This window comes from Notolepis coatsorum (assembly GCF_963971535.1).
Source record: "Notolepis coatsorum genome assembly, chromosome: 14".
Taxonomy (NCBI): domain Eukaryota; kingdom Metazoa; phylum Chordata; class Actinopteri; order Aulopiformes; family Paralepididae; genus Notolepis; species Notolepis coatsorum.
In genome coordinates, this window is record NC_140178.1 from 81,288,516 (window position 1) to 81,305,334 (window position 16,819).

Below are 16,819 nucleotides of genomic sequence, written 5' to 3' on the forward strand. Positions count from 1 at the left end.
CAGTGAACTGATCTAGGTTGTTCAATGCTCTATAATAATTAAAATCTATATGCTCAGTCTGGCTTTGATAATTTTTCTGAACAGACATACAGCATCATGATCCAAGATCTGTCCTATCTTATTCCTCCTGCTGAGATACACAGCCATCTTTGCTCTCCCTAAAATGAAATAAAAAAGGTGACACTTGCTTTTTTCCTTTCTACAGTATTTAAAACCTAAAATGTACCTCTCTTTCGAGAACACCTCTTCACCAAACTGAAAACGTCTCTCTAGTAACCCTAGCAGAGGCAGCAGCCTGGAACAGTCCAGAAAAACAGTAAAAAACTGTTTCCCTTTGCGCACAAAAAGGACAGTCATGTGAGACGTTAGGGTTCAATATGGAAATAAAATAATTGACAGCCACTATGCCATGTAAGAGAGAGAGAGAGAGAGAGAGAGAGAGAGAGAGAGAGAGAGAGAGAGAGATAGAGAGAGAGAGAGAGAGAGAGAGAGAGAGAGAGAGAGAGAGAGAGAGAGAGAGAGAGAGAGAGAGAGAGAGAGAGAGAGAGAGGGGGAGGCAGGATAGAGAGGGCATGGTTAAATAGTCTTGCAGGAGGTAGATCACAGAGCACATCACACACACACACATTAAGTCTATCTAATCAGCTATTATTAACACATTGATCCCCGACCTTCCATCCCACCAGCCCTTGATCACACAGACACTCTAGAATATGATAATTAGAGTGCACAAACACTCATTGGCGGCCTGTGCTACGTTTCATCCATTTCAATTTAAATGCCAGCAGGGCCACAGACCGACAAAGCAAACGTATCCTGGGTTGAAAAAATACACCCAGGCACTGTGCCAACGTGGATAGCAGTTCCTATAGTTCACTCTAGGAGGCGCCATAGGAATCTCAGTTCCAGGACTAGGAGGCTCAGGAATAGCTTCCTCCCCTCAACTGTCCTCTCTCTGAACTCTGCACCAGGGTGACAGCCCCCACCTCTCTCCATACTGCATACAGTCTGAACTCTGTTTTCTATACACAAGGCTCTGTGTGTGTGGGTGTGTGTGGGTGTGTATGCGACCGAGTGAGTGTGCCAGACAGTGTGAGAGAGTGAGCTCTGCAGTCAGGGGCAAGGAAGGGGAAGGAAAAATCTTTTTTAAAAGAAATTGCAATTAATCAATCAATCAATCAATCCGCGCAATTTTAATTTTGTTCCACAATGACTCATGACCCATCAATTACCTAATCCAACATTGTGTAAGAGACTAAGACATTCGCCGTGACAGAATCGGTTTATATTTAGTCGTTATGACGCTATCAACATATCCATTTGTAAAGATTATTGTCCGCCATCTTGTTTTTTCCAAAAAATCCACACGCCGGAGTGATTGTAATTCGGTTGTGAGCGGGTCCTGGGACCAAGAGCGTGGAATTGTGAAGAATACATACGTGTAAATTGACTGTTTCAGCCAATCAGAATCGAGAAATTTGCATGCCGTTGTATAATCTATCTTCTATGTTGGTGTGTTCTATGTCGATGTGATGCATTCTATGTTGATGTGTTCTATATGTCGATGCAATGCGTTCTATCTTCTATGTCGATGTGTTCTATGTTGATGCGATGCGTTCTATGTCGATGTGTTCTAGGACGATGTGATGCATTCTATGTCGATGTGTTCTATGTCGATGCGATGCGTTCTATGTCGATGCGATGCGTTCTATGTCGATGCGATGTGTTCTATGTCAATGCGATGCGTTCTATGTCAATGCTGCGATGCGTTCTATGTCGATGCAATGCGTTCTATGTCAATGCGATGTGTTCTATGTCAATGCGATGCGTTCTATGTCAATGCGATGCGTTCTATGTCAATGCGATGCGTTCTATGTAGATACGATGCATTCTATGTCGATACGATGCATTCTATGAGGGAAGAGAGCGTGACGTCCTCTGTTTCACAGAAACTTGGCTGAGTCCAGATGTCCCGAATCACGCAATAGAACCGGCAGACCACTTCTTCGTTCTCCGCAAAGACCGGACGGCAGAAGAGTCACTAAAGACGAGAGGAGGCGGCATTGCCTTCATGATAAACAAGGAGTGGTGCGATTTAGGCAACACAAAGGAACTGTCTAACCACTGCTCCCCAGACCTGGAGTTTATCACGATAAAATGTCGACCCTTCTTCCTCCCAAGAGAGTTAACGTCCATCATCCTCATCGGAGTGTACATTCCACCACACGCGAACACTGGGGTCGCACTTTCAAAACTTCACGACGAGGTAAACAAACTCCAGGCAGCTAATGTTGACGCTGCCATTTTGGTCTTGGGGGATTTCAACAGCGCGCGTCTTAAAAAGGTGCTGCCGAATTTCTATCAGCATGTGACCTGTCCCACCAGAGGCGAGAACATATTAGACCATGTATACTCGCAATTTAAGAATGGGTACAAGTCACAGGCTCTTAGTCCATTCGGTAAAAGCGATCACGCCGCCATATTCCTTTTGCCAAAGTACAAACAGAGTCTCAAGCGAACGCCGGTGGTCTCGCGAGAGGTTAAGCGTTGGGCCGTGACGTCAGTGGAGTCACTCCAAGCAGTGCTGGGAAGCACAGAATGGAGTGTATTCCGTGATAACACAGCCAATATTAACGAATACACCGAAACGGTGATTGACTATGTCTGTACTCAGGTAGAAGTAATAATCCCCTCCACCAAAATTAATATCTACCCAAATCAAAAGCCCTGGGTAGACAAATCCGTCCGTGAGGCTCTGAAAGTGCGCACATCAGCATACAACACCGGGCTGGTGACAGGCAACATGGAAGAACACAAGATGGCAAGATACAACGTCAGGAGAGCAGTAATAGAGGCAAAACGGCGTTACAGGGATAAAGTTGAACTTCAGTTTGAACAGGCTGACTCTAGAGGCATGTGGCAGGGCCTCAGAACAATGACAGACTACAAAGGAACCCCCCTCAAACTGAACAGTGACATCTCCTTAGCAAATGATCTCAACTCCTTCTATGCGAGGTTTGAGGCTGTGAATAACAACACCAGCCTACAAACCACGGCAATGGGGGGGGGGGGGGGTCTGCTGATGGAGACTCAGTGTTCAGGGTAACAGAGCATGAGGTGAGATGGATCTTTAAAAAAGTGGATATCAGGAAGGCAGCAGGACCGGACGGCATCCCCGGCCGCGTCCTAAAAGTCTGTGCCGACCAACTGGCCCCGGTATTCACTGACATCTTCAACCTGTCCTTGGAACAGGCTGTCATCCCCACCTGTCTGAAGAAGTCCACCATCATCCCTGTACCCAAAAAATCTACGCCCGCTTGCCTCAACGACTACCGCCCTGTAGCCCTCACCTCCATAGCCATGAAGTGCTTTGAGAAGCTAGTGAAGGGCTACATCTGTTCCTCCCTCCCCATCAACCTGGACCCTCTGCAATTTGCATATCGCCCCAACAGGTCCACAGAGGACGCCATAGCCCATGTGCTGCACACAGCAGCATCACATCTGGACAAGAGGCAGGGGAACTATGTGAGAATGCTGTTCATCGACTACAGCTCAGCATTCAATACCATAGTCCCCTCCAAACTCATAGCCAAGCTCAGGGACCTGGGCTTGAACTATGACCTGTGCCAGTGGGTCTTGGACTTCCTGACGGGCAGACCCCAGGTGGTAAGAGCCGGCAACTGCACCTCCTCATCCATCACGCTCAACATAGGGGCCCCCCAGGGCTGTGTTCTGAGCCCCCTCCTCTACTCCCTGTACACACATGACTGCGTAGCACAGCGGAACAACAACACCATCATCAAATTTGCTGATGACACAGTAGTGGTGGGCCTGATCTCTGCCAACGACGAAAGGGCCTACCTGGAAGAGGTAGAGAACCTGTCACAGTGGTGCCAGGAGAACTGCCTCTCCCTGAACGTCAGCAAAACAAAAGAGATGATTGTGGACTTCAGGAGGTCGGGGGTCAAGGACTACAGCCCCCTCAGCATCGACGGGGCACCGGTTGAGAGAGTGAACAGTTTCAAGTACCTCGGAGCCCACATATCCAAGGACTTGACATGGACCACACACATTGACAGTGTTGTGAAGAAGGCACGACAACGCCTCTACTTCCTCAGGCGCCTAAGGAAGTTCCAAGTCAGTCAGAAGATCCTTAGGAACTTCTACTCATGTACAATAGAGAGCATCCTGACCGGCAACATCACCTCCTGGTTTGGGAATAGCACTGCACAAGACCGTAGCAGACTACAAAGAGTGACACGTTCAGCCGAACGCACAATTGAAGCGGGGCTTCCCACCCTCCAGAACATTTACAACAAGCGGTGCAAGGGGAAGGCTAAGAGAATTATTAAGGACTCGAGCCACCCGAACAACTGCCTCTTTGAACTGCTGCCGTCAGGCAAGCGATACCGAAGTCTTAAGGCGAGCACAGAAAGACTCAGAAGGAGCTTCTATCCCCAGGCCATCAGGCTGCTAAACGAACAATAATCGCTAAACGAACAATAATCACTATGCAACAACCATCAAATGCACACAGCACACACACCCACACGCACACACTCACTCAAACAAACAACACACTGCAGCACCCACTCTCCACACTTTAGATCACACAAACACACTTACACTTTATATTTATTGATAAAGGATTTGCACTACAACTCGTACACCTACTGTGAATTGTACCTAAACTGCACCTCGTCCATTTATGCCTTGCACTATATAGTATTGTATATTAGTACACTGCACAGTATTGTATATTGTATGGTAACTACGTCTACGAACATTGTACATATGTCTAAACTGAACACTGTGACCTCTTTTTTTTACTTCTAATCTTTACTATGTTTTTATTTCATACTTATCTTGTCATGCACAGTCTCTGGAGCGCAACAGTAAGAAGCATTTTGTACAAAAGTATTCTGTACCTCTGTATGACAACTATTAAAGAAACTTGAACTTGAAACTTGAAACTTGACCCCTCCTCTCCTACCCTCTCAGCCAATGACCTTTCAACGTATAGAAAGCAACATGACAGCACACAGGAACCAGCCAATGGGATGAAAACAAGACGCGAGCTAGAGACTGTCCTGTTACGCTGATAACGAGGGACTGATCACGGTATTTATTCACAATCTATAACAATACTGAAGGAACGACAACGTACGCAACGTAAGTACAGACCTGTTTGTAAACTCAGTAACTGTAATGTGATTACTGAAATTGGAACAGTAAATTACTGTAACAACTTAGATTACTTTGTTACAGGAAAAGGTAATGTGATTACATTATCCCCCTAACCATGCCACACGCACACACACACACACACACACACCTACACTACCACATACATACAGAGATGACCATTAGGCACAGACCCCGCCCCACCTGTACTCCCACTCCCCTCATCCCCTCATCCACACACACACACACACACACACACACACACACACACACACACACACACACACACACACACACACACACACACACACACACACACACACACACACACACACACACACACACACACACACACACACACACACACACACACACACACACACACACACACACACACACACACACAGACGGTCACTCACACGGTGAAGTTCTCCTCCGTGAAGCAGCGGTTCCTCAGTAGCCCCGCCCAGAGCTGCACACCGATGATGCCGAAGATGAAGAAGACGAAGAAACAGAGGAGCAGCACATTCCCGAGCATGGGCAGCGTGTCCAACAGCAGGTTGACCAGGATACGCATGCCTGGAGACGCACACACACACACACACACACACACACGCACACACGCACACACACACACACACACACACACACACACACACACACACACACACACACACACACACACACACACACACCACACACACACACACACACACACACACACACACACACACACACACACACACACACACACACACACACACACACACACACACACACACACACACACACACACACACACAGAAAGACAGAAAGACAGAAAGTCAAAAAGACAGACAGAAAGACAGAAAGACTACTCAGGGGTTGAAAGTTACTTACCTTTATTATTCTACTGATAAAAGGAAAATCCACCAGGAAGTAATATTCACGTTATTTCCATAATATTGTACTCTTTGATTTGTGAATTATGAACAAGTCTCTCCTTAAGCTGAACACCAGAGAGACAATACTCTAGTGATGATTAGTATTCAACAGTGGAGGCTGCTGACAAAATTTTTAGGTGAAGCACAAATTATTATATTATATATAAAATTATATTTTTAAAACATCCCCACTGTGTGTCAGTGGTCAGTGGACACAGATGAAAACATATTAACATTAGGTGACAGCGGACCTGACCAGATGAAATCATATTAGGTGACAGCGCACCTGACCAGATGAAATCATATTAGGTGACAGCGCACCTGACCAGATCAAAACATATTAGGTGACAGCGCACCTGACCAGATCAAAACATATTAGGTGAAGGTGACAAGGAAGCCACAGACTCATACCCCCCGACACTCAACTAACCGCCTCGGACAGTCCTTCATACCAGTGGCCATCAGGCTCCACAACAGTGGGCAGGGACTGCTGCCAGACATCGACCTAGAACTAATAGGAACCCAAGTAGGACAATAACACTACCTTATGCATACTGCACCTTATGTGGATAGTGTGATACTGTGAATAATGAATAATGTATATTTCAGTTAGTTAGATAGTAAATGATAACACTACCTTATGCATACTGCACCTTATGTGACACTGTGAAAATATATTTCAGTTAGTTAGATAGTAAATTATATTGACCTATTTGTTTACACTGCTTGTGTTGTTTTCACTACCTGTACCCCCCCCCTTCCCCATGCTGCTATGATGCCTGAATTTCCCCAAGGGGATCAATAAAGGAATATCTTATCTTATCTTAAAAGGAAAGAGGAAAAGACTTGTTTTTTACAGAGGAAAACATTTCTAATAAAAAAAGAAAATAATAATAATAATAATTAAAAAAAATTATTAATTAATTAATTTGTGTTTCACGTGTTGTCATAGAGAAACCTCCACTGGTATTCAACTCCTAGGACACTATGACAGTACCCATGGTGATTTAACTCCTTCTGTAGGACACTATGACAGTAACCATGGTGATTTAACTCCTTCTGTAGGACACTATGACAGTAACCATGGTGATTTAACTCCTACTGTAGGACACTATGACAGTACCCATGGTGATTTAACTCCTACTGTAGGACACTATGACAGTACCCATGGTGATTTAACTCCTACTGTAGGACACTATGACAGTACCCATGGTGATTTAACTCCTACTGTAGGACACTATGACAGTACCCATGGTGATTAAACTCCTAGGACACTATGGCAGTACCCATGGTGATTTAACTCCTACTGTAGGACACTATGGCAGTACCCATGGTGATTTAACTCCTACTGTAGGACACTATGGCAGTACCCATGGTGATTTAACTCCTACTGTAGGACACTATGACAGTACCCATGGTGATTTAACTCCTACTGTAGGACACTATATGACAGTAACCATGGTGATTAAACTCCTAGGACACTATGACAGTAACCATGGTGATTAAACTCCTAGGACACTATGACAGTACCCATGGTGATTTAACTCCTAGGACACTATGACAGTACCCATGGTGATTTAACTCCTACTGTAGGACACTATGACAGTACCCATGGTGATTTAACTCCTACTGTAGGACACTATGACAGTACCCATGGTGATTAAACTCCTAGGACACTATGGCAGTACCCATGGTGATTTAACTCCTACTGTAGGACACTATGGCAGTACCCATGGTGATTTAACTCCTACTGTAGGACACTATGGCAGTACCCATGGTGATTTAACTCCTACTGTAGGACACTATGACAGTACCCATGGTGATTTAACTCCTACTGTAGGACACTATATGACAGTAACCATGGTGATTAAACTCCTAGGACACTATGACAGTAACCATGGTGATTAAACTCCTAGGACACTATGACAGTACCCATGGTGATTTAACTCCTAGGACACTATGACAGTACCCATGGTGATTTAACTCCTACTGTAGGACACTATGGCAGTACCCATGGTGATTAAACTCCTAGGACACTATGGCAGTACCCATGGTGATTAAACTCCTAGGACACTATGACAGTAACCATGGTGATTTAACTCCTACTGTAGGACACTATGACAGTACCCATGGTGATTTAACTCCTACTGTAGGACACTATGACAGTACCCATGGTGATTTAACTCCTACTGTATGACACTATGACAGTACCCATGGTGATTTAACTCATACTGTAGGACACTATGACAGTACCCATGGTGATTTAACTCCTACTGTAGGACACTATGACAGTACCCATGGTGATTTAACTCCTACTGTAGGACACTATGACAGTACCCATGGTGATTTAACTCCTACTGTAGGACACTATGACAGTACCCATGGTGATTTAACTCCTACTATAGGACACTATGACAGTACCCATGGTGATTTAACTCCTAGGACACTATGACAGTACCCATGGTGATTTAACTTTGCAAAGCCGGTCACTAAAACCTGAGTCATCCTTCCTGCTCTCAGTGTGGTTGGTGTGGCCCACATAGTCCATGCGGCGATATCATGCAATTGCGGCCTGGGGCGACGGAGGATCCACGGAGGGACTGAGCGCCTCCGAGATTCTAACAATGCGGACGGACATAACGCCTTGCAATGATTGGTGTCACTATGGCGACAGCATGTGAGCTCCATTGTTTGTGCGCTCTGACAGCAATAACTACGAATCGACCCGATGTTCACAGAAACAGCCCAAACCACTTAAACCGCGCTGACCGCCTGAAGCATAAAAGTAATCTGACAGATTTCCTCAAGGGGAGAGGGGTCAAGATGGCTGAGCTCTCGAGGCACAGAACACAGTGGTACATTTTATGTCCTATTATCACATGTCCTCCTCACAACAGAACAATAGGACTAACACTTTCACTACCACACTACAGGTTAACCGTCTGTATTGTGGTAGTGAAAGGTTAGCCTTCTGTAGTGTGGTAGTGAAAGTGTTAACCCTTTGTAGTGTGGTAGTGAAATGGTTAACCTTTTGTAGTGTGGTAGTGAAAGTGTTAACCCTTTGTAGTGTGGTAGTGAAATGGTTAACCTTTTGTAGTGTGGTAGGGAAAGGGTTAAGGTTCAAAATCGGCAAAGTGAGTTTACACCAAGGGGCTGCTATTGTGAACTCCCAACCTCATTACACCTAGAAGGTCTGTATTTGAACATTAAGCAAACATAACGGCAACATAGTGACAGTAACGTCAGCATCGCAGCGAACCACTGGGAAGAAAAGTCCTCTTTTTTTTATCTACTTTTTTCTCCCATTTAAAATTTTTCTCCCATCCCAATTTCGTATCGTCCAATTCTACCCTCCCCTGTCTCGAACGCTTGTTAGGCCATGCCTCCCACAAGCCGGCTGCAATGTGGACGAAGCCTTACATCACGTGTCCCCTCCGGTACTCGAGGAAGCAGCCGTCGCATCTTTTCACCTGCACAGCGCGATCTCTCAGCGGCGGGGGTCTGCGTGGGAGGGACACGCCGCCCCCGTCGCTTCCTGATTCTGCTGCGCAGGCGCACCAACCGACCTGTAGGAGTCGCTGTCCACAACGTCCGATCCCCACCCATCAGCTTTCCCACCCCTAACACTGCCAATTGTGTTAGTATGAACGACCAGCCAAGCTGATAGCAATGCGGAGAGCTGGGCTCGAACCCAGCGTCCCCTGCATTGGTGGCGAGCGCCTTGCCCACTACACCACCTAGCCGCCCTGGGAAGAAAAGTCTTATAGGAGGCGGTACATGGTATAATTGTAAAATCGATGATCATGTTTTATTGAAGGGAATTGCTATGAGATCGCTTTTCTACCACTTAGGTTAGAGAGATACTTTATAAACGGCTCTTCCTGTACAGGCAGTATGTCCTACAGGACCTGTACAGGTCAACTTGTAATAAACATGCACAAACAGACAAACACACACACACACACACATGCCCACTCTCACACACACGCACGCACGCACGCATGCACGCACGCACGCACGCACGCACGCACGCACGCACGCACGCACGCACACCTTCCCCCATCCCCGATCATTCCCCACACATTCGATTACACAAACAAACACAGTCATGCATAATGCAACAGCCAGGTGTCAACGGATATCAAAGCCAAATGGATAGAATGTAATAGGATGATTGACAGCTTTGAGAACACACACACTGAAGCTCCAGTTGGATAATAACCATCCGTAGCTCAGCGGGTGGCCCCCATCCCCGTGGTGATGACACCGCCATGATATGATTAGTGGGACATCTGACCGACAGCTGATTAGACTAGTGAGAGGAAGGAGGTCGCTCATGTGATCACAGCAAGCCTGCTCTGACACCTGGGAGTGTGTGTGTGTGTACAGTATGTGTGTGTGTGTACAGTATGTGTGTGTACAGTATGTGTGTGTGCGTATAGATATTTCAGTGTGTACTAATAAGACCATAGGTATTTGTGTGGATGTGTGTGTGTGTGTGTGTGTGTGTGTGTTTTGCGTGTGTACTAATATAACAGCAGGTATGTGCGTGCATGCGTGTGTGTGTGTGTTTTGAATGTGTACTAATGAGTGAGTGTGTGCGTGCGTGTGCTATGACAGCAATACCAACTCCTTTTTAATTTGACTGACTCCAGACCAGCCCATATGTCTCCATTTACACTATGTACTCACCTTCACAGCTTCATCCATCAAGTACAAAGTGGTTCAATGGAATACATAAGGAAGCTAAGTAATATGCTAATCTGATTTATTATGTACACTAATAAGAGTAGGTATGGGATATATATATATATATATATATATATATATATATATATATATATATATATTATATATATATATGCAGTAGGGATGCCCCGATCACGTTTTTTGCCACCGATACCGATCACCGATCGTCGTGAGCCATATCGGCCGATACCGATCCGATACCGATCGTTTTTGATTAAAAAGAAATTAAAAATTATTTTATATAAAACGTTTTTTTTTTTTTATTAATAAAATATATATATTATATAATTAGACTTGTACTTGTATTATCTGCGAGACATCGCCACCAAGCAACAAGTCAAAATGCTCGCTATCTGCAAACAGCTCCACTGTCTGTGTGTACTCTAGTAGCCCAGCTCCAAAAAGGATTCTCCGGCGCTGCAGCGGGACCCTATTGGTAACGTTATGCTTTGGTCATTTCACATTCAGCAAGCCCTCAGCTCGAATACGCATTAAATCAATGTTATAAGACATTGATATCAAGAGCTATCTGTAGCTACTGCTAGCCGGCTAGATGACGTTAAGACAGAACTTTAGTTCAATGGGACATTTCGTTTTGAACAGTAAACTAACGTCAGCTAACGCAAGCTAACGCAAGCTACCGGAGGTATGAACATGGACTACTAGATTTTCTGGATCATTTGTTGATATCAGGAGCTATCGGTAGCTAGCCGGCTAAATACCGTTAGACAATGCCTACTAAACGTGAATAGTTGACTGGGTAATTTTGTTTAAACAGTAACGATAGCTAGGTAGCTAACGTTAGCGCAGGTCGAATGCACTACAGACTCGAGCAGAGGAGCCGCACCTCTTTGTTTACAAACTCTACACGGGGGCGGGCGGGGCTAGGGAGGAGGAGCAGTTTGCAGGTCCTGTGCGTCTGAGACAAGCGAGTGAGATATCCACTTGATCAGTTTCCGCGATCGGCGAATATGACTCATTATCGGAATTCCCCGATCGCATATTTATACTGATTATCGGCCGATAACGATCGGTGGCCGATCGATCGGGGCATCCCTAATATGCAGTATTATTGTACATGGCTAGCATACAGTGTCAAATGGTTAGACTATAGTAATTATGATACAGTGTAAGGCAGTTGTAGACAGTGAAGGCAGTAGATACTGGAGATATAAACAGCGTTCAGAGTTCATACAGTATGGGCAACAGAGCCTAGAGTACAGTATAGTCAATAGAGTTCAGAGTTCAGATGGTATGGGGATGGGGCTGTCTCTGTGAGTTCAGAGAGATGCCAGCTGAGGGGAACAAGCTGTTCCAGAGCCTGCTTGACTTGGAACAGATATTCCTATAGCCAGGGCCATCTCTGGCCAATTGGCTGCCCTAGGCATGATTTATCTGGGGCCCCCTTGCATCACAGTTTATTCACTACCAATAATATGCACTCAACCCTTTTGTTTTCACATTTTTCTTTTATTGAAAATAACCCACAAAATCAAACAGTTAACATCAAAACAGTGAACAAGTGACATTATTATAATAAATATTTACAATATATTATCTTAATATTAACCAGTAGCCTACTGCCACAAATAAAGTAAGGTCAAATATAATTACAATGAACTTAAATAAAGTAAAATAAAGAAATAAATAATTGCACACAAGTACTGCACACAAACACAAAAGGCACACAAGCACAAGGCCCGTCATCAAGCTCACTTTACAGTCCTACTTTCCTAACCTTTCTTGCAGCAAAGTCATCTATGACGTCATCATAAGACAACTGTTTTGAGACCACATGATTTATGCTTATGATGGAAAGTCCACAGAGACGTGCACCATAGTAGATCTCAGGTCACTCAGTTTTGGTGAGCTTAGAGAAGCTTCTTTCAACAGCAGCCACTGTAACAGGAAGAGCCACAGAGATTCTCAGAACAACCCACATGTTGGGGTACATTTCTGTCAGCTTCATCTCATGCAGAAAGGTCAAGAGTTCCATTAATGGAAATTGTCATTACAATGAAATGTAGATTTACATTTACAGAGTCCAATAAAGCAGTAAACTGCAGTGCAATACTATAGCATAATGGGACATTTATTTGGCATTAACCTTAATGATATGCACTTTAAAACACTGATGTAACTAACTATATAAACTCACTTTAGAGACTATGTGTGAGGGCTGGAGGAATTCTGCATGCAGCCCAACGAGGGGGCGTGCCGTTTTTCTGCTTCACGCACGCATCAGCTCGGGAGAGTACTTGTATTGCAGACTCCCCTCCACTCCTTGTCGGGTCGTTCTTGTTACTACCATCTACTGCCGCGTTTCCGGCGTGAGACGTCGTGCCACCCCTGTACATCACCACCTGTCGCCGTTTCCTGGAATAGGACACCGTCTTCGCTCTCTATTACTCCATGGGAGGATCCCAGTGTTCCCACTCCAGATGTTGTGCCGGCTACTTCCCAACACCCTCTACATGGACCTCGTTCCTGGGGTGAGGCTCGCCATCGCTCTCTATTACTCCACGGGAGGATGCCCGTGTTCTCACCCCATTCCCCTTGGACCCCCTGGTTGCTGTGTTGCCCGTCGGCAGCATTCTGGTCGGAAGGAAGAAGATTCCTGTATACTTTTTGCCTGTTCTAGAGGAGTCCTGCCTGTTCGCCCCTTAAAGGCACAGTGCCGCGTTTTTTGTGTTCATGGACTTTGGTGTTTTTTCCCCCTTAAACCTGTTCCACCCCAGGTGAAAATCTGCATAAAATGTATACCTAGGTAAATGGAATATTGCTCCACTTCTACAAGGCCTATTTGCATATTCTTGGTATCTAGGTACATCTATGGACCTCAGTGAATCTATTCTCAGTGTCAGAAATATTGTGTCTATTACTAGGCTTGCTTAAATTGTGATGAAACAAAGGAAAATATGAATTATGATTTTTCTTTTCATCTTTGACAGTGAATAACACCATGATAATAATGACCAGACTTGAAAAACTGCCACTGACCTCGTTCAGTACCCTCTTGAGATCATGTGTACAAAAGATCTAAGGAAATTAATAAAGGGAAGATGATAAAACCAAAGGTTCTGTATATACAGTACTGAATTCTCCCATCCGGACCAATGCAATTTGAAATATTATTATAGAATATAGAATATATGCTTATACATTACCTTATTATAGCCAATTCGCACATTTATATATACATATAGTATCTTTCAAATGCCCGAGTTCAATTTGGATTTAGTATCACCAGGCATGCATAATAACAGATAATAATATCTACTGTAATCGACTGTACTTTTTTATTTTTCTCATAGTGCAATCATTTTGAAACTAATTTCAGATCTAGTTGTTCCTATATGCTAACAATATGGAGGAGAAACTAACTGCGTTTCAATATTTGTCAAATCGTTACCTTTTGTGGCTTATTATCAAGAATAATAACATTTATTGACATATTCCATAATTCAACTCTGAACTTTGAACCCTCATATAACTTGAAGGGAAATGTAGTTTGAAAAAATGTCAACGCTCATCGACAGCCCTGAGTGCCCTCGACAAAATGGCCGCAAAAAAACTACAATTTGCGGGTTTTTTTTATTTCCAAAATGGTCGCCGGCTCGGATATACTTCTTCAAAATGAGAAGGTAAAACCTTATTATGACACTTATAACCTATTGCTAACCTATTGCCAACCTAACCTTTACATTCTACATGCTTTTGTGACATGTTTGTGATATTAATACTTGAAAACGGTTGATTTTAAAATCGCAAATGATTTTCATCATTCATAAAAATATGGATCTATGATCATAATGGCAAAAGGGGTCGGTACCGACCCTGAGGGGTGGAACAGGCTGAGTGCCGCTTTTTTGTATATAATAAATCATGCCCTTGTTTTGGCTAACTCTGATTACCTGTCTGTGTCGTGCAATTGGGGTCGCATTACAAACCATAACACTATGAACGGTAACACAACAAACCAAAGGCTTACTACAACAATTAATTATAAAGGAGATGAAAGGGAATAGCATTTTTTTTATTACAGGGTAAACAGATGTCAATAAAAATGTAGCCTACGGTATGACACAGGACTGTAACACCTGCTGAATATACCTAATTTCCCTGATGATGAGTGGTACTAGTTTTCTTATTTTTATTAGTAGTTATGTAGGCTACTTTTATTTTATGTAGGCTATTGTTATGCATGCAGTAGCCACTAGTCACTGTATTTTTAGCTAACGTTACTGTCGTCCAAAAGTAAGCTAGAAAGTTAACATTACACACTGTTCCACTAGTCAACAATTAATTTCATCACATTAACGTTACTGTACCTCTGCCCTTTTGGCGTTGTTCCTCCGCTTCTTTTTCTTCCCTGAGCACCGGACTGTTTTAGTCTTTTCAGCATGTTGATATTACTGTAGAATATCCTGATAACGTTCGAAAGCCCTTATATGGTCCATCCATCACTTCGCCCTCGTCTGTCGGCTTAACGCTGTATTTTTTACACATCATTGGAAAGCTAAAATGGCCGTAGTTCGATTGACACCCTACTCAACCTATTACGTGCTTCCAGTCTCGGGTTACAAGGCCGAACAGCGAATAACCTATGAGCGTCGGTTTCGGACAAGTGACCACGGTATGATTGACCGTTTTTGTAGCCAATACAATTCTGGAGCTAATGGTATATTACGCGAGGGCTGTTCTGTTCCATACGGTAAAGGGAGAGAAGAAGACAAAGAAGTTGTTTGTTTAGAGAATTTCTCACTCGCCGTCCAAATGAATGAGCCATTGTAAAACACTCATTTTCCGTGGGATTGTTATAAATGTTGGACCTGTACTGTAGATAAGACTTCAGTATTTCGAAATAACTAGTAGTATTAGTAAAAAAAAAAAAGAGAGAAAAAATTATTAATAATTTTTTGTTGCCCCCTCTGGGTGGTGGTGCCCTTAGCATTTGCCTATACTGCCTGTGCCTAGAAAAGGCCCTGCCTATAGTGCCTCCCAGAGGGGAGGACAAGGTGTCCTTGAGAACACTGCGTGTCTTCCTCAGTACCAGTGATGTGTTGGATAGTCTCAATTGCAGGGAGTTCTTCCGCTTTCAGGTATAAATGTCACAAGCACAAATGTACTTAATGCACCATTTTATTAAGTTAAAATTAAAAGTTTAAGGGTCTAAGGGTCATGTCGGTCCCAGGACTGTAAAGGTAACTTATGAAGTTCAAATGTATGTGAAAATACACACAAAGGATTTAGCTATTAGCTACTGTAATAATTTAGTAATGCGGCATGCTGTGGTAGATACAGTAAAAGAGTTTAGTGTGCTGAGTGTTTCTTCTCATTACTTACAGAATGTCGTCTAGTAGTATGTGAGTGTGCTGAGTGCTTATTCTCATTACTCACAGAATGTAGTCTAGTAGTATGTGAGTGTGCTGAGTGCTTCTTATTACTCACAGAATGTAGTATAATTAAGCATTACATCACGAGACAGAGTGGGTTATAGAAATTAGATCACGCCTATGGGTGGTTGTTAGGCCCGAGGCGCAGCCGAGGGTCGTTAGACCCCCATAAGCGTGATCTAATTTCTATAAACCACTCTGTCGTGTGATGTAATGCATTTATACAATGGCCGATGTCATCCAACCTTATTGCTATACAATAAACACACATTAATTGAAGATTTATTGACAAAACCATCTGCAGAAAAAGTAGTTCCCAAAAAAAAAAGAGAGAAGTTGCCTCCGTATCGAAGCAGCTCGGAAGTGCAACTGTCTCTCACTAACACATCCAACTGTCTCTAACTAACACATCCAACTGTTCTCACTAACACATCCAACTGTCTCTCACTAACACATCCAACTGTTCTCACTAACACATCCAACTGTCTCTCACTAACACATCCAACTGTCTCTCACTAACACATCCAACTGTCTCTCACTAACACATCCAACTGTTCTCACTAACAC

The 16,819-nt window shown here is 43.8% G+C and overlaps 1 protein-coding gene across 1 annotated transcript in view; it reads right to left on the bottom strand.

Moving 5' to 3' along the window:
- LOC311240583 (voltage-dependent T-type calcium channel subunit alpha-1I-like) overlaps nt 1-16,819 on the bottom strand; it is a gene marked incomplete at its 3' end in the record, with an annotated part of 344,683 nt that overhangs the window by 241,130 nt on the left and 86,734 nt on the right. The window contains 1 exon segment of the mRNA XM_084329158.1: nt 5,604-5,763. Coding sequence (XP_084185284.1) covers nt 5,604-5,763 — 160 coding nt within the window.